This window comes from Pleurodeles waltl, chromosome 6 (assembly GCF_031143425.1).
Source record: "Pleurodeles waltl isolate 20211129_DDA chromosome 6, aPleWal1.hap1.20221129, whole genome shotgun sequence".
Lineage (NCBI taxonomy): Eukaryota > Metazoa > Chordata > Amphibia > Caudata > Salamandridae > Pleurodeles > Pleurodeles waltl.
The window spans coordinates 1722054179-1722080193 of NC_090445.1; the positions used below are offsets into that span (position 1 = coordinate 1722054179).

General features: G+C 50.5%; 1 protein-coding gene across 2 annotated transcripts in view; it reads left to right on the plus strand.

Annotated features, from left to right (window-relative positions):
- ATAT1 (alpha tubulin acetyltransferase 1) overlaps positions 1 to 26015 on the plus strand; it is a 256943-nt gene that overhangs the window by 215919 nt on the left and 15009 nt on the right. For both annotated transcript variants that reach the window (XM_069241957.1, XM_069241956.1), the window contains exon 11: positions 20963 to 21014. In XM_069241957.1, coding sequence (XP_069098058.1) covers positions 20963 to 21014 — 52 coding nt within the window. The remainder of the gene's footprint in view (positions 1 to 20962; positions 21015 to 26015) is intronic.

The window sequence follows — 26015 nt, forward strand, 5'->3', positions numbered from 1 at the left end:
CTTTGACGACTGGCCGTCTAGCTAGCATATCCATCAACGCCACTACATATCTGTGACTGCCTCCTCTACAGTATTTCCGTCCTATTTTCAAACCTGGTATATATTACAAGTTAAATTTGAAGTCCTTCAAAAGCTACTAGCCATTTAGTGATGTGTGACGAAATAGAATCAAGGCCCTTTTTTCAAATACCTCTTGCAGAGGCTCATGATCAGTCCATACTACAAATTCAGCTCCGCATAGAAACAGTTTGAACTTCTTGATTCCTCCAAAATACTCCTAACACTTCCCTTTCAATTGCAGAGTAGTTTAGCTCTGCTCGTTTAAAAAATCTTGAAGTGAAAACAATGGTAATGAATAAGCCCCTTTGGCTTGCTTGAGAACAACTCCAAGCCCTTTACTGCTAGCATTGGTAAGTGTTAACACAGAAGACCTGGTGTAAAACGTTTTAAGTGCATAGTATTATTGAGAGATTTCGTCACGCCCTCAAATTCTCTTTGATACTCTTCCGACCAGTCAAACTGAACTCCTTTTTTCAGCAATCCTCTCATAGCATATGTGTTTAGCAAAATTGTCTTTTAATCTATTATTGAACTCTGCCATTCCTAGAAAACTCTGTATGTCCTCTTTTTCCAGCTACTCCTGTGTAAATGCTGGCTATGTACTGCTTAAACTTTCATAAGATAACATAACTACACAAGAATATCACACCTTGCTTTTGAATATTAATCAGTCGCACCTGAGCAGGCCGTGTTGCTCATAAAGGCAGGGTGCATGATAGTTGAAAGTAGGACATGTAAACATTAATGTCGGACAAGTCCTTACAGTGAGATATCCACAAAGGTACTTTAATTGTAGCAAGGCTGGCTGCTTCATGGAAAATATTGGGCTACATTGTTACACTTAGTAAATGCTAAATTCCAATCGATTGCAGCTAGGGAGATTATTCTATAGTTATCCAAAATCCATTCCAGTGGTGAAATCAAATATTAATCAAGATGTCCTTTTAAAAAGTTACAATTTTGATGTACAAAGTTTGTAAGCATTGAGGGGTCACCTGGCAGCGGATTGGCTCCCCTGTGGTGAGGTGTTAATTGGTCCCAAACAGTAGGGAGGTGTCTTTCTCCCTTTGGCAGGACTGCCTGGGGCTGTGTCCAGCCCTTTCCTGAGCTTCAAAGGAAGCCTGCTCTGTCACCGAGAGGTGTGGCTCACATCTAGACCAGACTCTTGATCTCTTCCTAGTCAGCGTGGCTCTAACCCGGTGGGAGGGGGCAGCTGCCCCAGGCCTAGGTTGGAGTGGCCTCGAGGGAGAGTTGTGCCCATGATCCTAGCCACACTGGGTGTGCACAGGGACCTCAGCACTTGAGGGCATTAAGTCTTTCCCTCGGTACAATGGCCCTTCTGACCGTGTGACTTGAATATTGTACTATCACAACTTATAGGAAAGGCTTCCCCAGGCAAAACGCTGTTGTCTTAATTCAGAATCTTGAACTGATGCCAAAGGAGGGCAGGCCTCCTTGAGGAATCTTCTTTGATTTATTTCCCTTTGCAGCATTTTATTTGGAATAGGGTTGATATCGTATTCAGTGGTTACGATTCCCTATGGAGATAACCAGATAACCTAGAGGAGACGGAAAGGTTTCTTACCTGTAATCCTAGTTTTACTTCAGTGCAATCACCATTGTAATCATAAGCAACCCCCCTCCCCTCCTCCTGGCAGAAGGGATAAAGGCAGGTAACCTGTGCAAGGTAACTTCGAGCCTAGTGACCCCACCACCCTCACTGTGATGCACATCGGATCCCTATTCTGTCACGGAAGCTGATCCTAATCTCTCACTGAATTTGGGCCTGAGGTCCTTCCTTGCTCATTGAAAATGGGATAAGGGTCCAGCATCTCCCATTACAGCTCGCCCTGAGACCCCACATTTCTCAGTGAGTTGACCATGAAATACCACATCTTGTTCTGAATCAGGAGTTAGGGTCCCATATCTGTCACTCAAACTGTCCTGGGCCTCCCCCATATGTGTCTCTGAAGTCGGGCATGAGGCACCAGATCTCTTCCTGGAGCTGGGCCTGAGGTTCCACATCTCTCTCTGAAGCTGGGTTAAGGGTCCATATTTCTCACTGAGGCCTGATATCCCACATTTCTCACTCAAGATGGACCTGGGTCCCACATCTCTCAGTGAAACTGGACTTGGGGCCCCATAGTTATCTTTAAAGCCTGATCTCTCACTGAAGTAGGCCAGGCGACCCACAAGTCTCGCTTAGCCTGGAGTTTGGGTTCTACATCTCTAAGCTGGACTTATGGCCTTATCACTCTCTTATGTTGTGTCTAACATGGTTTAAACTCGAGATTTCAGGACAACTCATTGGATCCCTAGCTATTGTTTCCGGATGGAACAGAACAGCATTGAACAAGACTTAAGCCGGCAGACTCTTAAAAGCTGAGCTTTGAAGATGGCCTTCTGTACCTCTGTTGGATCTGATGACCATCTGTAGTGCTGTTGAGACTAGATGGGCATCTGTATTGCTGTCAGGACTAAATGGATGTAGTGGTCCCTAATCCAGATGGCCATCTTAGTGCTCTCAGCTGTAGAGACCATATATAGTGCTGTCAAGACCACATGGTCATCTGACCAGATGGCCATTTGTAGCACTTTTTGCTGAAGAGACTTTTCAAAATCTGTTTGTGCAAGTTTGTCCTCTGTTGTCTTCAGCTTGGGTAGGTTTTGCCACAGTTACCTGATGTTCACCAAGTCTTTGACCGTTTGCGGCTGCTGACCTCATAAGCTGTGCACATCCTATTTGGGGAAAAGTCATCTGCTGGGCACTTGCGCTCCTTGTGCTAATATCGGCACCAAGTTTGGTCTGGAGCTCACTCTTTCTATTTGTGTTACCATCGTTACACGGTTTCATGTGTTACCATCGGTACCAGGTTTCATCTGTTTCTCACTTGCTCTCCTTCTACCTTCGGTACAAGGTTTCGTCTGGAGTTCACTCGCTGTCTGTGTTACATTGGTACAAGGTTTCATGTGGTGTTCACGCGTGCTCGATATTAGGTTCCTCCACAAGCACCTTGCTTGCTTGCAGATTAAGTGCAGAGCTGTCCACAAAGAGATCATTTCATCACCAGGAAGATCGGTTTGGGAGGAGATATGGAATCTGAGACACCAGGCATTGGTCAGAGCACAGTCTCTGCTGGTGAACTCCATGCCACGTCCTTTAAAAGGTTACTGTCATTGGCTTTCTGCAGAAGACATGAGTAACCCTGGAGAACGTGAAAACTCCAGGTCAAAAGGTGATCTTTCCCCCAATACCGGACATCTAGCTTCACGTAGATCTGGATGTCATGGTTCAAAGGAAGGATATTAAGCACCAATGACAACATTGTGAATCGACCTCTCACCTCCGCAGGAGTGTTTATTACCTAATCAAGTTAATCCCAGCTTCTTATCCTGCCTTTGTTGCACCCGGGGGTCAGACCAGTGTCTTGTTCTGGATGCGGTGGTGTAGGCATGTTGAACGGAGTGGTCAAGCTAGCCTTCCTCTGTCACATGAGTCAAGAACAAATCCTTACACACTGAGTCCAGCCAGCTTCTCAGCTTGCCTTTCTTGCGCCTAAGAGGCAAGCTAAAATCTTGTTCTGGATATTGTGCGGTAGGTCTATTGAACCAAAATGTTGGGCCAAGAAACAAATCCTGCCCCCTTTGTTGACTTGTGTGACTTGCATTGTTGATTTGATCCCAGCTTCTCATCTTAAGTTTGTTGCACCCAAGAGTCAAGACAGTCTCTGTTTCTGGATGAAGTGCTGTAGGCCTCATGAATTAAGAGTTTGAAGTATCCTCCTTCCCCCGCTAGGGGTCAAGGAACGAAGCCTCTATCCTCTCTGGTGACTCTTGAGAGTTGCACCAGGGAGTTGAGCCCACTTTCTCCTAGGTGGAGTAGTCCGGTTCTCCCCTGCGGTGGAGACCAGCTCTCACATTATGAAGGTGGCAGTCACCTCATACCATCATCCCAGACCAAATGGATGAGAAACGAGGAGCAAAAATATGAATTTGTAGCAAACCCCATTATTGGAGATCTCGTCAAGTGACATATTCTCCATGTTATTTATGGGAGTGGGTGGAACTCGTGAACTCACCTAAAAACTCCACGAGATTCTTTGGAGTTCCGCAAGTGGCAGCATGTCACTCTGCTCGTGCTGATTTTCAGTGCTGGGAGCTTGTCCGGCACGGTACAGTTACCGCGAACTGCACCACGCAGCGCGCCAGAGGATGCTACTTCTTTCTGCTGCTCAGGTAGATTGTCTAGTTGACGGGCAGTTTTCTCTACACGAGCAGCAGCTTCCTCAACACGAGTGGTAGCGGCGTGCCGCAACCTCCCACATTGAGAAATCTCACTGCGAGGCGGTCTAGCACTCAATTTTCTTGCTAATGCTCGCCAGCTGAACATTGGCGAGCTCCGTGCTACAAAAAACTCCGCTATGCTTCAGCTGGTGGAATTTTTCTTGAAAGCAACTGTGGAGTGGGCAAAACTCTGCCAGAGAAGTGGAGTTTACCCTCTACCCCTACTTATTTAACACAACTTGTTTAATGTTTTATGGATCTTAGAAAGCCTAAAGTAGAACACCATCAGCCTCCAATAATCATGCTTGCCATTGTCTGTGGGTGTGCTGTAGACGTATTCTCAAAGCAGTGTGTCCTGGAGATTAACTTTGAACCTAATGTCTGTAGATCCTGGGGTCACGGACTACAACAGGGTGGCGGGGAGAATATCTAGAGGAGACTACGGGAAGGGAGCACACATGCACCAGTGAGCGTAAATAACATCTGGAGGGGGGGGCGCCTTCCTGAGGGGGGCTGAAGAAGGGAGCCTACATGCAATGCTGGGAGAAAAGGTAACATCTGGATGGGCAGCGAAAGGGTGCCGACCTGAAGGGGGCTGACGAAGGGGGCACACCTGAAGAGGGTAGAAATGGATAACACCTGCGGGGGGAGGGAAGGGTTGAGGCCTGGAAGGGGGTGGAGCTGTGAGAGAATAGGTAACACCCTGAGGAACAGGAAGAGCGTGAGGCCTTGAGGGGGGTGGAGAAGGGAACACACCTGCGCCTCTGAGAGGATAGGTAACTAGCTGAGGGACCGGAAGAGCGTGAGGCCTTGAGGGGGTGGAGAAGGGAACACACCTGCGCCTGTGAGAGGACAGGTAACACCCTGAGAGACAGGAAGAGCATGAGGCCTTGAGGGGGTGGTGAAGGGAACACACCTGCGCCTGTGAGAGGACAGGTAACACCCAGAGGGACAGGAAGATCGTGAGCCCTTAAGGGGGAGAAGGGAGCACATCTGCAGCTGTGAGAGAACAGGTAACACCCGGAGGGACCGGAAGAGCGTGAGGCCTTGAGGGGGGTGGAGAAGGGAACACACCTGCACCTGTGAGAGAACAGGTAACACCCGGAGGGAACGGAAGAGCGTGAGGCCTTGAGGGGGGTGGAGAAGGGAGCAGACCTGCACCTGTGAGAGAACAGGTAACACCCTGAGGGACAGGAAGAGCGTGAGGCCTTGAGGGGGGTGGAGAAGGGAACACATCTGCACCTGTAAGAGAACAGGTAACACCCTGAGGGACAGGAAGAGCGTGAGGCCTTGAGGGGGGTGGAAAAGGGAACACACCTGCACCTGTGAGAGAACAGGTAACACCCGAAGGGACCGGAAGAGCGTGAGGCCTTGAGGGGGGTGGAGAAGGGAACACACCTGCACCTGTGAGAGAACAGGTAACACCCGGAGGGACAGGAAGAGCATGAGGCCTTGAGGGGGTGGAGAAGGGAGCACACCTGCACCTGTGAGAGTACAGGTAACACCCAGAGGGACAGGAAGAGCATGAGGCCTTGAGGGGGTGGAGAAGGGAGCACACCTGCACCTGTCAGAGTACAGGTAACACCCAGAGGAACAGCAAGAGCATGAGGCCTTGTGGGAGGTGGAGAAGGGATCACACCTGCACCTGTGAGAGAATAGGTAACACCCAGAGGGACAGGAAGAGCATGAGGCCTTGAGGGGGGTGGAGAAGGGAGCACACCTGCAGCTGTGAGAGAACAGGTAACACCCGGAGGGACCGGAAGAGCGTGAGGCCTTGAGGGGGGTGGAGAAGGTAACACACCTGCACCTGTGAGAGAACTGGTAACACCCAGAGGAACAGGAAGAGCGTGAGGCCTTGAGGGGGGTGGAGAAGGGATCACTCCTGCGCCTGTGAGAGAACAGGTAACACCTAGAGGGACCGGAAGAGCGTGAGGCCTTGAGGGGGGTGGAGAAGGGATCACACCTGCACCTGTGAGAGAATAGGTAACACCCAGAGGGACAGGAAGAGCATGAGGCCTTGAGGGGGGTGGATAAGGGAGCACACCTGCACCTGTGAGAGAACAGGTAACACCCTGAGGGACAGGAAGAGCGTGAGGCCTTGAGGGGGGGGTGGAGAAGGGAACACACCTGCACCTGTGAGAGAACAGGTAACACCCGGAGGGACCGGAAGAGCGTGAGGCCTTGAGGGGGGTGGAGAAGGGAACACACCTGCACCTGTGAGAGAACAGGTAACACCCGGAGGGACAGGAAGAGCATGAGGCCTTGAGGGGGTGGAGAAGGGAGTACACCTGCACCTGTGAGAGTACAGGTAACACCCAGAGGGACAGGAAGAGCATGAGGCCTTGAGGGGCTGGAGAAGGGAGCACACCTGCACCTGTGAGAGTACAGGTAACACCCAGAGGAACAGCAAGAGCATGAGGCCTTGTGGGAGGTGCAGAAGGGATCACACCTGCACCTGTGAGAGAATAGGTAACACCCAGAGGGACAGGAAGAGCATGAGGCCTTGAGGGGGGTGGAGAAGGGAGCACACCTGCAGCTGTGAGAGAACAGGTAACACCCGGAGGGACCGGAAGAGCGTGAGGCCTTGAGGGGGGTGAAGAAGGTAACACACCTGCACCTGTGAGAGAACTGGTAACACCCAGAGGAACAGGAAGAGCGTGAGGCCTTGAGGGGGGTGGAGAAGGGATCACTCCTGCGCCTGTGAGAGAACAGGTAACACCCAGAGGGACCGGAAGAGCGTGAGGCCTTGAGGGGGGTGGAGAAGGGATCACACCTGCACCTGTGAGAGAATAGGTAACACCCACAGGGACAGGAAGAGCATGAGGCCTTGAGGGTGGTGGAGAAGGGAGCACACCTGCACCTGTGAGAGAACAGGTAACACCCTGAGAGACAGGAAGAGCATGAGCCCTTGAGGTGGAGAAGGGAGCACACCTGCACCTGTGAGAGAACAGGTAGCACCCAGAGGGACAGGAAGAGCATGAGGCCTTGAGGGGGTGGAGAAGGGAACACACCTGCGCCTGTGAGAGGACAGGTAACACCCTGAGGGACAGGAAGAGCATGAGGCCTTGAAGGAGTGGGAGAAGAGAGCACACCTGCGCCTGTGAGAGAACAGGTAACACCCAGAGGGACAGGAAGAGCATGAGGCCTTGTGGGGGTGGAGAAGGGAGCACACCTGCGCCTGTGAGAGAACAGGTAACACCCAGAGGGACAGGAAGAGCATGAGGGCTTGAAGGAGGGGGAGAAGAGAGCACACCTGCGCCTGTGAGAGAACAGGTAACACCCAGAGGGACAGCAAGGGCATGAGGCCTTGAGGGGGGTGGAGAAGGGAGCACACCTGCACCTGTGAGAGAACAGGTAACACCCGGAGGACAGGAAGAGCATGAGGCCTTGAGGGGGTGGAGAAGGGAACACACCTGCACCTGTGAGAGAACAGGTAACACCCGGAGGGACCGGAAGAGCATGAGGCCTTGAGGGGGGTGGAGAAGGGAACACACCTGCGCCTGTGAGAGAACAGGTAACACCCAGTGGGACAGGAAGAGCGTGAGGCCTTGAGGGGGGTGGAGAAGGGAGCACACCTGCATCTGTGAGAGAACAGGTAACACCCAGAGGGACAGGAAAAGCATGAGTCCTTGTGGGGGTGGAGAAGGGAGCACACCTGTGTAGGAGGCTGGACTGGCTTGTAGTGAGTACCAAGGGGTACTTACACCTTGCACCAGGCCCAGGTATCCCTTATTAGTGTATAGGGTGTCTAGCAGCTTAGGCTGATAGATAATGGTAGCTTAGCAGAGCAGCTTAGGCTGAACTAGGAGACGTGTGAAGCTACTACAGTACCACAAATGCCATATACACAATATCATAAGAAAACACAATACACAGTTATACTAAAAATAAAGGTACTTTATTTTTATGACAATATGCCAAAAGTATCTCAGTGAGTACCCTCAGTATGAGGATAGCAAATATACACAAGATATATGTACACAATACCAAAAATATGCAGTATAGTCTTAGAAAACAGTGCAAACAATGTATAGTTACAATAGGATGCAATGGGGAAACAGGGATAGGGGCAACACAAACCATATACTCCAAAAGTGGAATGCGAACCACGAATGGACCCCAAACCTATGTGACCTTGTAGAGGGTCGCTGGGACTATTAGAAAATAGTAAGGGTTAGAAAAATACCCCACCCCAAGACCCTGAAAAGTGAGTGCAAAGTGCACTAAAGTTCCCCCAAAGACTTAGAAGTCGTGGTAGAGGAATAATGCAAGGAAGACACAAACCAGCAATGCAACAACGATGGATTTCCAGTCGAGGGTACCTGTGGAACAAGGGGACCAAGTCCAAAAGTCACAAGCAAGTCGGAGATGGGCAGATGCCCAGGAAATGCCAGCTGTGGGTGCAAAGAAGCTTCTACTGGACAGAAGAAGCTGAGGATTCTGCAGGAACGACAAGGGCTAGAGACTTCCCCTTTGGAGGATGGATCCCCCACGTCGTGGAGAGTCGTGCAGAAGTGTTTTCCCGCTGAAAGGACGCCAACAAGCCTTGCTAGCTGCAACTCGTGCGGTTAGCGTTTTTGGATGCAGCTGTGGCCCAGGATGGACCAGGATGTCGCCAATTTTGTCTGGGGACAGAGGGGACGCCGAGCAAGACAAGGAGCCCTCTCAGAATCAGGCAGCACCCGCAGAAGTGCCAGAACAGGCACTACAAAGAAGAGTGAAACGGTGCTCACCCGAAGTTGCACAAAGGAGTCCCACGTCGCCGCAGACCAACTTAGAAAGTCGTGCAATGCAGGTTAGAGTGCCGTGGACCCAGACTTGGCTGTGCACAAAGGATTTCCGCCGGAAGTGCACAGAGGCCGGAGAAGTTGCAAAAGATGCGGTTTCCAACAATGCAGTCTGGCGTGGGGAGGCAAGGACTTACCTCCACCAAACTTGGACTGAAGAGTCACTGGACCGTGGGGGTCACTTGGACAGTGTTGCTGGATTCGAGGGACCTCGCTCGTCGTCGTGAGAGGAGACCCAAGGGACCGGTGATGCAGCTTTTTGGTGCCTGCGGTTGCAGGGGGAAGATTCCGTCAACCCACAGGAGATTTCTTCGCAGCTTCTGATGCAGAGAGGAGGCAGACTACCCCCACAGGATGCACCACCAGGAAAACAGTCGAGAAGGCAGCAGGAGCAGCATTACAAGGTCGCAGTAGTCGTCTTTGCTACTTTGTTGCAGTTTTGCAGGCTTCCAGCGCGGTCAGCAGTCGATTCCGTGGCAGAAGGTGAAGAGAGAGATGCAGAGGAACTCTGATGAGCTCTTGCATTCGTTATCTGAGGAATCCCCAAAGACAGAGACCCTAAATAGCCAGAAAAGAGGGTTTGGCTACTTAGGAGAGAGGATAGGCTAGCAACACCTGAAGGAGCCTATCAGAAGGAGTCTCTGACGTCACCTGCCTGGCCTGTCCACTCAGAGCAGTCCAGTGTGCCAGCAGCACCTCTGTTTCCAAGATGGCAGAAGTCTGGAGCACACTGGAGGAGCTCTGGGCACCTCCCAGGGGAGGTGCAGGTCAGGGGAGTGGTCACTCCCCTTTCCTTTGTCCAGTTTCGCGCCTAAGCAGGGCTGAGGGGTCCCTGAACCGGTGTAGACTGGCTTATGCAGAATTGGGCACATCTGTGCCCAAGAAAGCATTTCCAGAGGCTGGGGGAGGCTACTCCTCCCCTGCCTTCACACCATTTTCCAAAGGGAGAGGGTGTAACACCCCCTCTCTGAGGAAGTCCTTTGTTCTGCCATCCTGGGTCAAGCCTGGCTGGACCCCAGGAGGGCAGAAACCTGTCTGAGAAGTTGGCAGCAGCTGCAGTGAAACCCCTGAAAAGGCAGTTTGGCAGTACCAGGGTCTGTGCTACAGACCACTGGGATCATGGGATTGTGCCAACTATGCCAGGATGGCATAGAGGGGGCAATTCCATGATCATAGACATGTTACATGGCCATATTCGGAGTTACCATTGTGAAGCTACACATAGGTAGTGACCTATGTGTAGTGCACGCATGTAATGGTGTCCCCGCACTCACAAAGTCGGGGAATTTGCCCTGAACAATGTGGGGGCACCTTGGCTAGTGCCAGGGTGCCCACACACTAAGTAACTTTGCACCTAACCTTTACCAGGTAAAGGATAGACATATAGGTGACGTATAAGTTACTTAAGTGCAGTGAAAATGGCTGTGAAATAATGTGTGCATTATTTCACTCAGGCTGCAGTGGCAGGCCTGTGTAAGAATTGTCAGAGCTCCCTATGGGTGGCAAAAGAAATGCTGCAGCCCATAGGGATCTCCTGGAACCCCAATACCCTGGGTACCTCAGTACCATATACTAGGGAATTATAAGGGTGTTCCAGTAAGCCAATGTGAATTGGTAAAATTGGTCACTAGCCTGTTAGTGACAATTTGAAAGAAATAAGAGAGAGCATAACCACTGAGGTTCTGGATAGCAGAGCCTCAGTGAGACAGTTAGTCACTACACAGGTAACACAGTCAGGCACACTTATGAGCACTGGGGCCCTGGCTGGCAGGGTCCCAGTGACACATACAACTAAAACAACATATATACAGTGAAAAATGGGGGTAACATGCCAGGCAAGATGGTACTTTCCTACACAACCCCCCCCCCCCAAACGAAGGACAATAAGACTAGTCATTACCTGATGGGTCTTCATTGTCTAAGTGGAAATATCTGGAGAGTCCATCTGCATTGGAGTGGGTACTCCCAGGTCTATGTTCCACTGTAGAGTCCATTCCCTGTAGAGATATGGACCACCTCAACAATTTAGGATTTTCACCTTTCATTTGTTTTAGCCAAAGTAGAGGTTTGTGGTCTGTCTGAACAATGAAGTGAGTGCCAAACAGGTATGGCCTCAACTTCTTCAGTGCCCAGACCACAGCAAAGGCCTCCCTCTCAATGGCAGACCAACGCTTTTCTCTAGGGGTCAACCTCCTACTAATAAAAGCAACAGGTTGATCCTGGCCCTCAGAATTAAGTTGTGATAGGACTGCCCCTACTCCTAATTCAGATGCATCAGTTTGGACATAGAATTGTTTAGAGTAACAAGGGCTTTTCAGGACAGGTGCAGAGCACATGGCCTGCTTCAGCTCCTCCAAGGCTTTCTGACAGTTTGCTGTCCATAATACCTTTTTAGGCATTCTTTTGGATGTGAGGTCATTAAGAGGGGCTGCAATGGAGCCATAGTTCTTTATGAACCTCCTGTAATACCCAGTGAGGCCTAAAAAGGCTCTCACCTGAGTCTGAGTAGTAGGGGGGAGTCCAATCCATAATTGTTTGGATCTTCCCCTGAAGTGGTGCAATCTGTTCTCCACCAACCAGGTGTCCCAGGTAAACCACCTTCCCCTGCCCTATCTGGCACTTTGAAGCCTTGATAGTGAGGCCTGCCTTCTGCAGGGCCTCCAAAACTTTCCATAGGTGGACCAGGTGATCATCCCAGCTGGAGCTAAAGACAGCTATATCGTCCAGATATGCTGCACTGAAGGCTTCCAGCCCTTGCAGGACTGTATTCACCAACCTCTGAAGAGTGGCAGGTGCATTCTTCAATCCAAAAGGCATTACTGTGAATTGGTAATGTCCTCCAATGGTTGAAAATGCAGTTTTTGCTTTAGCATCTTCTGATAATTTGATCTGCCAATACCCTGCAGTCAAATCAAAAGTGCTTAGATACTTGGCAGATGCCAGTGTATCTATGAGCTCATCTGCCCTGGGTATAGGGTGAGCATCAGTTTTGGTTACCTGGTTGAGACCTCTGTAGTCAACACAAAACCGCATTTCCTTCTTTCCATCTTTGGAATGAGGTTGTGGTACAAGTACCACAGGAGCAGCCCATGGACTTTCAGAGTGCTCAACCACTCCTAGTTCTAACATTTTCTGCACCTCTTGCTTTATGCAGTCCCTGACATGGTCAGGCTGCCTATAGATTTTACTTTTGACAGGCAAGCTGTCTCCAGTATCTATAGTGTGCTCACACCAAGAAGTGGTGCCTGGCACAGTAGAGAAGAGTTCAGAAAACTGACCCAGGAGATTTATGCAATGGTCTTTCTGCTCAGCAGTAAGACAATCAGCCAAAACTACCCCTTCCACAAGAGCATCTTGTTCTGTGGAAGAGAAGAGATCAGGTAGAGGATCACTGTCTTCTTCCTGTCCCTCATCAGTTGCCATGAGCAGGGTGAGATCAGCCCTGTCATAGTAGGGTTTCAGGCGGTTGACATGGAGCACCCTAAGGGGACTCCTGGCAGTGCCTAAGTCAACCAAGTAGGTGACTTCACCCTTTTTCTCAACAATTGTGTGGGGTCCACTCCATTTATCTTGGAGTGCTCTTGGGGCCACAGGCTCTAAGACCCACACTTTCTGCCCTGGTTGGTACTGAACCAAAACAGCCTTCTGGTCATGCCATTGCTTCTGGAGCTCTTGGCTGGCCTGAAGGTTTTTACTGGCCTTTTTCATGTATTCAGCCATCCTTGATCTGTGGCCTAGTACATAATCCACAATATCTTGTTTTGGAGCTTTTAAAGGTTGTTCCCAACCCTCCTTGACAAGTGTGAGTGGACCCCTAACAGGGTGTCCAAAGAGGAGTTCAAAGGGGCTGAAGCCCACTCCTTTTTGGGGTACCTCCCTGTAGGCAAAAAGGAGGCATGGTAAAAGGATATCCCATCTCCTGCGGAGTTTGTCTGGGAGTCCCATAATCATGCCTTTGAGAGTTTTATTAAACCTCTCCACCAGTCCATTTGTTTGTGGATGATAGGGTGTGGTGAACTTGTAAGTAACTCCACACTCTTTCCACATGGCCTTCAAGTAAGCAGACATGAAATTGCTTCCTCTGTCTGAAACTACCTCTTTTGGGAAGCCCACCCTGGAAAAGATTCCCAGGAGGGCCTTTGCCACTGCAGGAGCTGTAGTGGTCCTTAGAGGAATTGCCTCAGGATATCTTGTGGCATGGTCCACTACCACCAAGATAAACCTATTGCCTGAAGCAGTAGGAGGGTCAAGGGGGCCAACTATGTCAACCCCTACCCTTTCAAAGGGAACCCCAACCACAGGCAGTGGAATAAGGGGTGCCTTTGGGGTGCCACCTGTCTTGCCACTGGCTTGACAGGTTTCACAGGACTTACAAAATTCCTTTGTGTCCTCAGACAATGAAACAGGGGAACCAGCCTGTCCCAAGTTTTCATTTGCCCCAAATGTCCAGCAAGGGGAATATCATGTGCAAGAGTTAGGAGGAACTTTCTGTACTCCTGAGGGATCACTAATCTTCTGGCTGCTCCAGGTTTAGGATCCCTTGCCTCAGTGTACAAGAGGTTGTCCTCCCAGTAAACTCTGTGAGAGTCTCTGATATCCCCATTTGCTTGTTTGACAGCTTGCTGTCTTAGACCCTCTAGTGTGGGACAGGTCTGCTGTGCCACACTCAGCTCTCCCTGGCAGGCCCCCTTCACCCAAAAGCTCAGCAGTGTCTGCTTCCAGCTCCTCTGGTGTAGGTTCTGCACAGGGTGGAAACTCTTCTTCCTCAGAAGAAGAATCCACTGTAGAGGGAGGGATAGTAGGAAGTGGTTTGCTTCTACTAGCCCTAGCTTTAGGGAGCACTTGGTCCATTGTTCCAGGATCCAAGCTTCCCTGTCCTTTTTGCTTTTTGGCCTGAGCCCTTGTCAAAGCAAAAATATGCCCTGGGATGCCCAGCATTGCTGCATGGGCCTCCAACTCCACATCTGACCAAGCTGACGTCTCCAAATCATTCCCTAGTAGACAGTCTACAGGCAAATCTGAGGCTACCACAACTTTCTTTGGACCAGTAACCCCCCCCCCACCCCCAGTTGAGATTTACAACAGCCATGGGGTGGCTAAGTGTGTTGTTGTGAGCATCGGTTACTTGGTACTGGTGACCAAGTAGGTGTTGTTCAGGGTGTACCAGTTTCTCAATCACCATTGTAACACTGGCACCTGTGTCCCTGTAGGCCTGGACCTCAACACCATTTATTAGGGGTAGTTGCTTGTACTTATCCATGTTAAGGGGACAAGCAACCAAGGTGGCTAAATCAATAGCCCCCTCAGAGACTAACACAGCCTCTGTGGTCTCCCTAATCAGACCAACCCCAACTAAGTTACCAAAAGTGAGCCCAGCTACTCCCTTGGATTGGCTATTAGTAGGTTTGCTCCCACCACCACTGCTATTAGTAGGGACACTAGGTGTAGCAGTAGGGGTTGTAGTGGTAGGAGGCTTGGTGCTTTTCTTTGGACAACTGGGATCTGTTGTGCAATGGCCTTTTACTTTACATAAATAGCACCATGGTTTCTTTTCTTGATTATGTTTAGAAGAGGATTTAGGCCCACCACCCCCACCAGAGTGTTTTTGTGGACCTGATGAAGACTCATTTTTAGATTTGTCCCCACCTTTTTCTGAAGGCTTACCATCCTTCTTCTTGCCATCTTTGTCACCCCCTGTATGAACTTTTCTGTTCACCCTTGTTCTGACCCATTTGTCTGCCTTCTTTCCCAATTCTTGGGGAGAGGTCAGATCAGAGTCTACCAGGTACTGGTGCAACAAATCTGACACACAATTATTAAGAATATGCTCTCTCAGGATTAAGTTGTACAGGCTTTCATAGTCAGACACTTTACTGCCATGTAACCACCCCTCCAAGGCCTTCACTGAATGGTCAATGAAATCAACCCAGTCTTGTGAAGACTCCTTTTTGGTCTCTCAGAACTTTATCCTGTATTGTTCAGTGGTTATGCCATAACCATCAAGGAGTGCATTCTTAAGAATAGTGAAATTGTTGGCATCACTTTCTTTCACAGTAAGGAGTCTATCCCTACCCTTACCACTAAATGATAGCCATAGGATAGCAGCCCACTGCCTTTGAGGGACATCTTGAACAACACAAGCCCTCTCAAGTGCAACAAACCAGTTGTTAATGTCATCCCCCTCCTTATAAGGGGGAACTATCTTATGCAGATTCCTGGAATCATGCTCTTTTACAGGATGACTATGGGGAATACTGCTGCTGCCACCATGGGTTTCTAAACCCAGCTTCTGTATTTCTCTTTCTACTTCTAGAGACTGCCTATCTAAATCCAGCTGTTGCTGCTTGAGCTTCAGCCTGGATTCCTCCACTCTCAATCTATTGAGCCCCCTTTCTAACACTCTGTCATCAGGGTGGGTGGGAGGGACATGCCTAGAAACAGAAGTGTGATGAGAATGGACAGAAGGAGACCTGTCCCTAACAGATGGAACCTTAACAAGATGACTAACAGTATAATGTGAGAGTTCACCACCTGTATGGTGAGACTGCCTACTTCTACTGTGATGTGAGATCACACTGTCTGTATGGTGTGACTCCCCATCAGTACCAGCTATGCTAGGTTGTCTGATACTGGGCAGGCTGGGAAGTTTCTTTCCTGAATCTATCTCTAGGGGAGTCCCTGGATCAGATTGGGAACCATTTGCTACTTTTTCAACAGATGAGGCCCTTCTGGCCTTATCTTGTTCTCTAAGCATGTTAAGCAACAATTCCAAGGAAGGATTCTTCCCTACACTCAAACCTCTTTCTATGCAGAGACTCCTTGCTCCTTTCCAGCTAAGGTGATCATATGCAATCTTGGACAGATCAACATTTTGGCCTGTGCCAGACATTTTTAGAAAGAGTTAAGTGATAGAAAAAGTGAAGAAAAAGTTTTTCAGAACTTTTGGAAAGACAGAAAAAAACTTTTTAAACTTTTTAAGAACTTTTAGAAAGTTTAGAAGTACTTTTCAGCACTTAGAAAAGAGTGAAAAGAGGAAATGCAAAACTTTTTAGTTATGTGTACATACACTGAACTTGTTTTGTATATTTTTCTCTTATGAAAAGTACAATGTCAAGAGTGGTAAGTAGTCTCAAAGCACTTATCCCACCGCTGCACAACCAATGTAGGAGGCTGGACTGGCTTGTAGTGAGTACCAAGGGGTACTTACACCTTGCACCAGGCCCAGGTATCCCTTATTAGTGTATAGGGTGTCTAGCAGCTTAGGCTGATAGATAATGGTAGCTTAGCAGAGCAGCTTAGGCTGAACTAGGAGACGTGTGAAGCTACTACAGTACCACAAATGCCATATGCACAATATCATAAGAAAACACAATACACAGTTATACTAAAAATAAAGGTACTTTATTTTTATGACAATATGCCAAAAGTATCTCAGTGAGTACCCTCAGTATGAGGATAGCAAATATACACAAGATATATGTACACAATACCAAAAATATGCAGTATAGTCTTAGAAAACAGTGCAAACAATGTATAGTTACAATAGGATTCAATGGGGAAATATAGGGATAGGGGCAACACAAACCATATACTCCAAAAGTGGAATGCGAACCACGAATGGACCCCAAACCTATGTGACCTTGTAGAGGGTCGCTGGGACTATTAGAAAATAGTAAGGGTTAGAAAAATACCCCACCCCAAGACCCTGAAAAGGGAGTGCAAAGTGCACTAAAGTTCCCCCAAAGACTTAGAAGTCGTGGTAGAGGAATAATGCAAGGAAGACACAAACCAGCAATGCAACAACAATGGATTTCCAGTCGAGGGTACCTGTGGAACAAGGGGACCAAGTCCAAAAGTCACAAGCAAGTCGGAGATGGGCAGATGCCCAGGAAATGCCAGCTGTGGGTGCAAAGAAGCTTCTACTGGACTGAAGAAGCTGAGGATTCTGCAGGAACGACAAGGGCTAGAGACTTCCCCTTTGGAGGATGGATCCCCCACGCCGTGGAGAGTCGTGCAGAAGTGTTTTCAGGCCGAAAGGACGCCAACAAGCCTTGCTAGCTGCAAGTCGTGCAGTTAGCGTTTTTGGATGCTGCTGTGGCCCAGGATGGACCAGGATGTCGCCAATTTCGTCTGGGGACAGAGGGGACGCCGAGCAGGACAAGGAGCCCTCTCAGAAGCAGGCAGCACCCGCAGAAGTGCCAGAACAGGCACTACGAAGAAGAGTGAAATGGTGCTCACCCGAAGTTGCACAAAGAAGTCCCACGTCGCCGGAGACCAACTTAGAAAGTCGTGCAATGCAGGTTAGAGTGCCGTGGACCCAGGCTTGGCTGTGCACAAAGGATTTCCGCCGGAAGTGCACAGAGGCCGGAGAAGTTGCAAAAGACGCGGTTTCCAACAATGCAGTCTGGCGTGGGGAGGCAAGGACTTACCTCCACCAAACTTGGACTGAAGAGTCACTGGACCGTGGGGGTCACTTGGACAGTGTTGCTGGATTCGAGGGACCTCGCTCGTCGTCGTGAGAGGAGACCCAAGGGACCGGTGATGCAGCTTTTTGGTGCCTGCGGTTGCAGGGGGAAGATTCCGTCAACCCACAGGAGATTTCTTCGCAGCTTCTGATGCAGAGAGGAGGCAGACTGACCCCACAGGATGCACCACCAGGAAAACAGTCGAGAAGGCAGCAGGAGCAGCGCTACAAGGTCGCAGTAGTCGTCTTTGCTACTTTGTTGCAGTTTTGCAGGCTTCCAGCGCGGTCAGCAGTCGATTCCGTGGCAGAAGGTGAAGAGAGAGATGCAGAGGAACTCTGATGAGCTCTTGCATTCGTTATCTGAGGAATCCCCAAAGACAGAGACCCTAAATAGCCAGAAAAGAGGGTTTGGCTACTTAGGAGAGAGGATAGGCTAGCAACACCTGAAGGAGCCTATCAGAAGGAGTCTCTGACGTCACCTGCCTGGCCTGTCCACTCAGAACAGTCCAGTGTGCCAGCAGCACCTCTGTTTCCAAGATGGCAGAAGTCTGGAGCACACTGGAGGAGCTCTGGGCACCTCCCAGGGGAAGTGCAGGTCAGGGGAGTGGTCACTCCCCTTTCGTTTGTCCAGTTTCGCGCCTGAGCAGGACTGAGGGGCCCCTGAACCGGTGTAGACTGGCTTATGCAGAATTGGGCACATCTGTGCCCAAGAAAGCATTTCCAGAGGCTGGGGGAGGCTACTCCTCCCCTGCCTTCACACCATTTTCCAAAGGGAGAGGGTGTAACACCCCCTCTCTGAGGAAGTCCTTTGTTCTGCCATCCTGGGTCAAGCCTGGCTGGACCCCAGGAGGGCAGAAACCTGTCTGAGGGGTTGGCAGCAGCAGCAGCTGCAGTGAAACCCCTGAAAAGGCAGTTTGGCAGTACCAGGGTCTGTGCTACAGACCACTGGGATCATGGGATTGTGCCAACTATGCCAGGATGGCATAGAGGGGGCAATTCCATGATCATAAACATGTTACATGACCATATTCGGAGTTACCATTGTGAAGCTACACATAGGTAGTGACCTATGTGTAGTGCACGCATGTAATGGTGTCCCCGCACTCACAAAGTCGGGGAATTTGCCCTGAACAATGTGGGGGCACCTTGGCTAGTGCCAGGGTGCCCACACACTAAGTAACTTTGCACCTAACCTTTACCAGGTAAAGGATAGACATATAGGTGACTTATAAGTTACTTAAGTGCAGTGAAAATGGCTGTGAAATAATGTGTGCATTATTTCACTCAGGCTGCAGTGGCAGGCCTGTGTAAGAATTGTCAGAGCTCCCTATGGGTGGCAAAAGAAATGCTGCAGCCCATAGGGATCTCCTGGAACCCCAATACCCTGGGTACCTCAGTACCATATACTAGGGAATTATAAGGGTGTTCCAGTAAGCCAATGTGAATTGGTAAAATTGGTCACTAGCCTGTTAGTGACAATTTGAAAGAAATGAGAGAGCATAACCACTGAGGTTCTGGATAGCAGAGCCTCAGTGAGACAGTTAGTCACTACACAGGTAACACAGTCAGGCACACTTATGAGCACTGGGGCCCTGGCTGGCAGGGTCCCAGTGACACATACAACTAAAATAACATATATACAGTGAAAAATGGGGGTAACATGCCAGGCAAGATGGTACTTTCCTACAACCTGCACCTGTGAGAGAACAGGTAACACCCAGAGGGACAGCAAGCGCATGAGGCCTTGAGGGGGGTGGAGAAGGGAGCACACCTGCACCTGTGAGAGAACAGGTAACACCCGGAGGACAGGAAGAGTGTGAGGCCTTGAGGGGGTGGAGAAGGGAACACACCTGCACCTGTGAGAGAACAGGTAACACCCGGAGGGACCGGAAGAGCGTGAGGCCTTGAGGGGGGTGGAGAAGGGAACACACCTGCGCCTGTGAGAGAACAGGTAACACCCAGAGGGACCGGAAGAGCGTGAGGCCTTGAGGGGGGTGGAGAAGGGAACACACCTGTGCCTGTGAGAGAACAGGTAACACCCAGAGGGACAGGAAGAGCGTGAGGCCTTGAGGGGGGTGGAGAAGGGAGCACACCTGCACCTGTGAGAGAACAGGTAACACCCGGAGGACAGGAAGAGCATGAGGCCTTGAGGGGGGTGGGGAAGGGAGCAGACCTGCACCTGTGAGAGAACAGGTAACACCCTGAGGGACAGGAAGAGCGTGAGGCCTTGAGGGGGGTGGAGAAGGGAACACATCTGCACCTGTGAGAGAACAGGTAACACCCTGAGGGACAGGAAGAGCGTGAGGCCTTGAGGGGGGTGGAGAAGGGAACACACCTGCACCTGTGAGAGAACAGGTAACACCCGGAGGGACCGGAAGAGCGTGAGGCCTTGAGGGGGGTGGAGACGGGAACACACCTGCGCCTGTGAGAGAACAGGTAACACCCGGAGGGACAGGAAGAGCGTGAGGCCTTGAGGGGGGTGGAGAAGGAAGCACACCTGCACCTGTGCGAGGACAGGTAACACCCAGAGCAACAGGAAGAGCATGAGGCCTTGAGGGGGGTGGGGAACGGAGCACACCTGCACCTGTGCGAGGACAGGTAACACCCAGAGGGACAGGAAGAGCATGAGGCCTTGAGGGGGGTGGAGAAGGGAGCACACCTGTGAGAGAACAGGTAACACCCAGAGGGACAGGAAGAGCATGAGGCCTTGTGGGGGTGGGGAAGGGAGCACCCTTGCACCTATGAGAGAACAGGTAACACCCTGAGGGACAGGAAGAGCATGAGGCCTTGAGGGAGGTGGGGAAGGGAGCACACCTGCGCCTGTGAGAGAACAGGTAACACCCAGAGGGACAGGAAGAGCGTGAGGCCTTGAGGGAGGTGGGGAAGGGAGCACACCTGTACCTATGAGAGAACAGGTAACACCCGAAGGGACCCGAAGGGACCCGAAGAGCGCGAGGCCTTGAGGGAGGTGGGGAAGGGAGCACACCTGCGCCTGTGAGAGAACAGGTAACACCCAGAGGGACAGGAAGAGCGTGAGGCCTTGAGGGAGGTGGGGAAGGGAGCACACCTGCGCCTGTGAGAGAACAGGTAACTAGCTGAGGGACAGGAAGAGCATGAGGCCTTGAGGGGGGTGGGGAAGGGAGCACACCTGCTGCAGTGTAAGAATAGATAGAACCTGGAGGGGCCGGAGAACAGCACAGGCCTGAAGGGGGCACACCTGCAGAGGTGGTAAAATAGGTAACAGTGGGACTGGTGGGGGTTCTGCTAATGTAGTAGAGAGGAGGGACGTGAGTATGGGGGGACACCTGACTGTAGGAATGGGAGAGTATAGAGGGTCTGTTTATTAACAGTTGGCTCTTTTCTGTAGGTGCTGGTGACATCTTTACGGAGAATCCTGGGAAGTGCAAAGACCCGGCACGGTGAGTGTTGGCATCAGCCTTCAAATGTGTATCCAAGTATCATTCCTGCTGGAGTGAAAAATCCAGGCAGCAACCTTGTAAACTATCAAAGATGTGGTGTTGCAGACAGCAGCCATGCAGGTTTCTCTCAAATGTAAAACTCATGCAGCAGTGATAGCAGCCATGAATGCTACCCTCATACTTAGAACACGTGCTGCAGTGATAGCAGCCATGCAAGTTTCCCTCATTCTTAGAACACATGCAGCAGCGATAGCAGCAATGCAAGCTGCCCTCATACTTGGAACACATGCAGCAGCCATGCAAGCCATCCTCATCCCCTGAACACATGCAGCAGGATCATCCATGCAAGAGACCCTCATACTCAGAACACATGCAGCAGCGATAGCAGCAATGCAAGCTGCCCTCATACTTGGAACACCTGCAGCAGCCATGCAAGCCATCCTCATCCCCTGAACACATGCAGCAGGATCATCCATGCAAGAGACCCTCATACTCAGAACACATGCAGCAGCGATAGCAGCAATGCAAGCTGCCCTCATACTTGGAACACCTGCAGCAGCCATGCAAGCCATCCTCATCCCCTGAACACATGCAGCAGGATCATCCATGCAAGAGACCCTCATACTCAGAACACATGCAGCAGCGATAGCAGCAATGCAAGCTGCCCTCATACTTGGAACACATGCAGCAGCCATGCAAGCCATCCTCATCCCCTGAACACATGCAGCAGGATCATCCATGCAAGAGACCCTCATACTCAGAACACATGCAGCAGCGATAGCAGCTATTCACGCTACCCTAATACTTAGAACACATGCAGCAGCCATGCAAGCCATCCTCATACCCAGAAAATATGCAGCAGCATCATCCATGCAAGCTACGCTCATACTCAGAACACATGCAGCAGCGATAGCAGCGATGCATGTTACCCTCATACTTAGAACACATGCAGCAGCAATAGCAGCCATGCAAGCTGCCCTCATACTTGGAACACCTGCAGCAGCCATGCAAGCCATCCTCATACTCAGAACACATGCAGCAGCATCATCCATGCAAGCTACCCTCATACTCAGAACACATGCAGCAGCGTTAGCAGCCATGCAAGCTGCCCTCTTACCTAGAATACATTCAGCTCTGTCAGTACTAGTACAAGCTATCTTCGTACACAGCAAAATCACAGCACAGGTAGCAGCAGTTCAAGCTATCCGATACACAGGACATGTTCAGGTATAACCAGCAGCTGTGTGAGCTTCCCTGATTCACAGCACAATTACAGCACAGACAGCTGCCGTACAAGTCCAGGACAGACCCAGTAAATGCAGCTGCAGTTCAAGCTTCCCTTACACACAGCACAAGGGTAAAGACCAGCTGCAGCCTAGCAGTACCTGTAGAATAGCATCTCCAGGCGCACAGGTACAGAATAAGAGTGGACGTGGTACTGTCGCGGAAGATGTAACGTGGAAAAGGAATGTGGCCATATGTCATTAACACAGCCATTCTGCAGACCTCAAGGGTGAAAAGTGGCTGGGAGTTCACATGATTTTCATCACCAAGATAAACATTAGGACGTGCTAGAGTTGTTGTATGTGCTTATCCTTTAGAGGAGCCTGACTAGTGAGTGAGGCGTGGGGAATCAGCCTGGAAGCCCATTAATCCAAGAGCTGATCACACAAGAGGGAGAAACATGAGTCCATTAGAAGCCAGTATGAACCACTCGGTTTGGGCAGGGCCCTGGCGGAGGCAAGGCTTTCCACAGTAAGTGTCTTTCCCTCTGAGGTTGAGGAACAGGTAGAGGAGGCAGGAGAACAACAGCATACACAGGCACATCGAGGCTAATGTCTGCTGCAGTGTCATGTCACCACAGACTATCTTCATCCCGCGAGACGACATGAGCAAACTCCGCAGACCCTTTTCTTCTTGTGATTGTATGTAAACCAGAGAAGGAAGGAGGCTGGGGTACGGGGAGGACGTTCTGGGTGTCCCAGTGTAGTAGACCCTTTGGGTAAGCGTAGCTGCATCTTAAACAATAAGGCACAGGGTCAGTGCTCATGAATTGTGTTACCCACTCACTGTGTGTTTCCACCCACTCCTGATTAAAAAATATCTACCTGGTAAGAAAGGAACGGATGGCGGCTAAGGGAATATCTGTGGTGGTTGGATGTGGAAATGCAGTACTTGGAAGTGGAAACAGAAAAAGTAGAAAGTGACAATAAATGGCAATGTCAGTGCACTCCTGCGCAAGAGGACACCAGACAAGGAAACAATATTAACGTGCTCCTGTGTGTGTAGAAATAACAAGGTAATAGTGCTTCTGTGCGTGTGGCATCAACAAGGCAATGGCACTGTCAACGCATACCAGCAAGCAACCATGTGAAACGTGCTCCTCGGCATGTAGACACCAGCAAGCACCCATGGGAAACGCGCTCCTTGGCATGTAGACACCAGCAAGAAACCATGTGAAACGCGCTCCTCGGCATGTAGACACCAGCAAGCAACCATGTGAAACTCGCTCCTCGGCATGTAGACACCAGCAAGAAACCATGTGAAACGCGCTCCTCGGCATGTAGACACCAGCAAGCACCCATGGGAAACGCGCTCCTCGGCATGTAGACACCAGCCAGCAACCATGTGAAACGCGCTCCTCGGCATGTAGACACCAGCAAGAAACCATGTGAAACGCGCTCCTCGGCATGTAGACACCAGCAAGAAACCATGTGAAACGCGCTCCTCGGCATGTAGACACCAGCAAGCAACCATGTGAAACGAGCTCCTGGGCATGTAGACACCAGCAAGAAACCATGTGAAACGCGCTCCTGGGCAGGTAGACACCAGCAAGAAACCATTTGAAACGCTCCCCTGTGCATGTAGACACCAACAAGAAACCATGAGAAACGCACTCCTGGGCGTGTAGACACTAGCAAGAAACCATGTGAAACATGCTCGGGCATTGTGAGAAAGTAGCCTCTTTCTAGCCTTGTTACCCCCACTTTTGGCCTGTTTGTGAGTGTATGTCAGGGTGTTTTCACTGTCTCACTGTGATCCTGCCAGCCAGGAGCCAGTGCTCATAGGGAAAACCCTATGTTTTCAGTATGTTTATTATGTGTCACTGGGACCCTGCTAGCCAAAACCCCAGTGCTCATAAGTTTGTGACCTATATGTATGTGTTCCCTGTGTGATGCCTAACTTTCTCACTGAGGCTCTGCTAACCAGAACCTCAGTGGTTATGCTCTCTCTTTCCAAATTGTCACTAACAGGCTAGTGACCAATTTCACCAATTTACATTGGCATACTGGAACACCCTTATAATTCCCTAGAATATGGTACTGAGGTACCCAGGGTATTGGGGTTCCAGGAGATCCCTATGGGCTGCATTTCTTGTGCCACCCATAGGGAGATCTGACAATTCTTACACAGGCCTGCCAGTGCACCCTGAGTGAAATAACGTCCACGTTATTTCAGAGCCATTTACCACTGCACTTAAGTAACTTATAAGTCACCTATATGTCTAACCTTTACCTGGTAAAGGTTGGGTGCTAAGTTACTTAATATGTGGGCACCCTGGCACAAGCCAAGGTGCCCCCACATTGTTCAGGGCAAATTCCCCGGACTTTGTGAGTGCGGGGACACCATTACACGCGTGCACTATACATATGTCACGACATATGTATAGCGTGACAATGGTAACTCCGAACATGGCCATGTAACATGTCTAAGATCATGGAATTGTCACCCCAATGCCATTCTGGCATTGGGGAGACAATTCCATGATCCCCCGAGTCTCTAGCACAGACCCGGGTACTGCCAAACTGCCTTTCCCGGGGTTTCACTGCAGCTGCTGCTGCTGCCAACCCCTCAGACAGGTTTCTGCCCTCCTGTGGTCCAGCCAGGCTTGGCCCAGGAAGGCAGAACAAAGGACTTCCTCAGAGAGAGGGTGTTACACCCTCTCCCTTTGGAAAAAGGTGTTAGGGCTTGGGAGGAGTAGCCTCCCCCAGCCTCTGGAAATGCTTTCATGGGCACAGATGGTGCCCATTTCTGCATAAGCCAGTCTACACCGGTTCAGGGATCCCCCAGCCCTGCTCTGGCACGAAACTGGACAAAGGAAAGGGGAGTGACCACTCCCCTGACCTGCACCTCCCCTGGGAGGTGCCCAGAGCTCCTCCAGTGTGCTTCAGACCGCTGCCATCTTGGAAACAGAGGTGCTGCCGGCACACTGGACTGCTCTGAGTGGCCAGTGCCAGCAGGTGACGTCAGAGACTCCTTCTGATAGGCTCCTCCAGGTGTTGCTAGCCTATCCTCTCTCCTAGGTAGCCAAACCTCCTTTTCTGGCTATTTAGAGTCTCTGCTTTTGGGAATTCCTTAGATAACGAATGCAAGAGCTCATCAGAGTTCCTCTGCATCTCTCTCTTCACCTTCTGCTAAGGAATCGACTGCTGACCGTGCTGGAAGCCTGCAAAACTGCAACAAAGTAGCAAAGACGACTACTGCGACCTTGTAACTCTGATCCTGCCGCCTTCTCGACTGTTTTCCTGGTGGTGCATGCTGTGGGGGTAGTCTGCCTCCTCTCTGCACTAGAAGCTCCGAAGAAATCTCCTGTGGGTCGACGGAATCTTCCCCCTGCAACCGCAGGCACCAAAGAACTGCATCACCGGTCCTCTGGGTCTCCTCTCAGCACGACAAGCGAGGTCCCTTGAACTCAGCAACTCTGTCCAAGTGACTCCCACAGTCCAGTGACTCTTCAGTCCAAGTTTGGTGGAGGTAAGTCCTTGCCTCCCCACGCTAGACTGCATTGCTGGGAACCGTGTGTTTTGCAGCTACTCCGGCTCCTGTGCACTCTTCCAGGATTTCCTTTGTGCACAGCCAAGCCTGGGTCCCCGGCACTCTAACCTGCATTGCACGACCTCCTGAGTTGTCCTCCGGCGCCGTGGGACCTTCCTTTGTGACTTCGGGTGAGCTCCGGTTCACTCCACTTCGTAGTGCCTGTTCCGGCACTTCTGCGGGTGC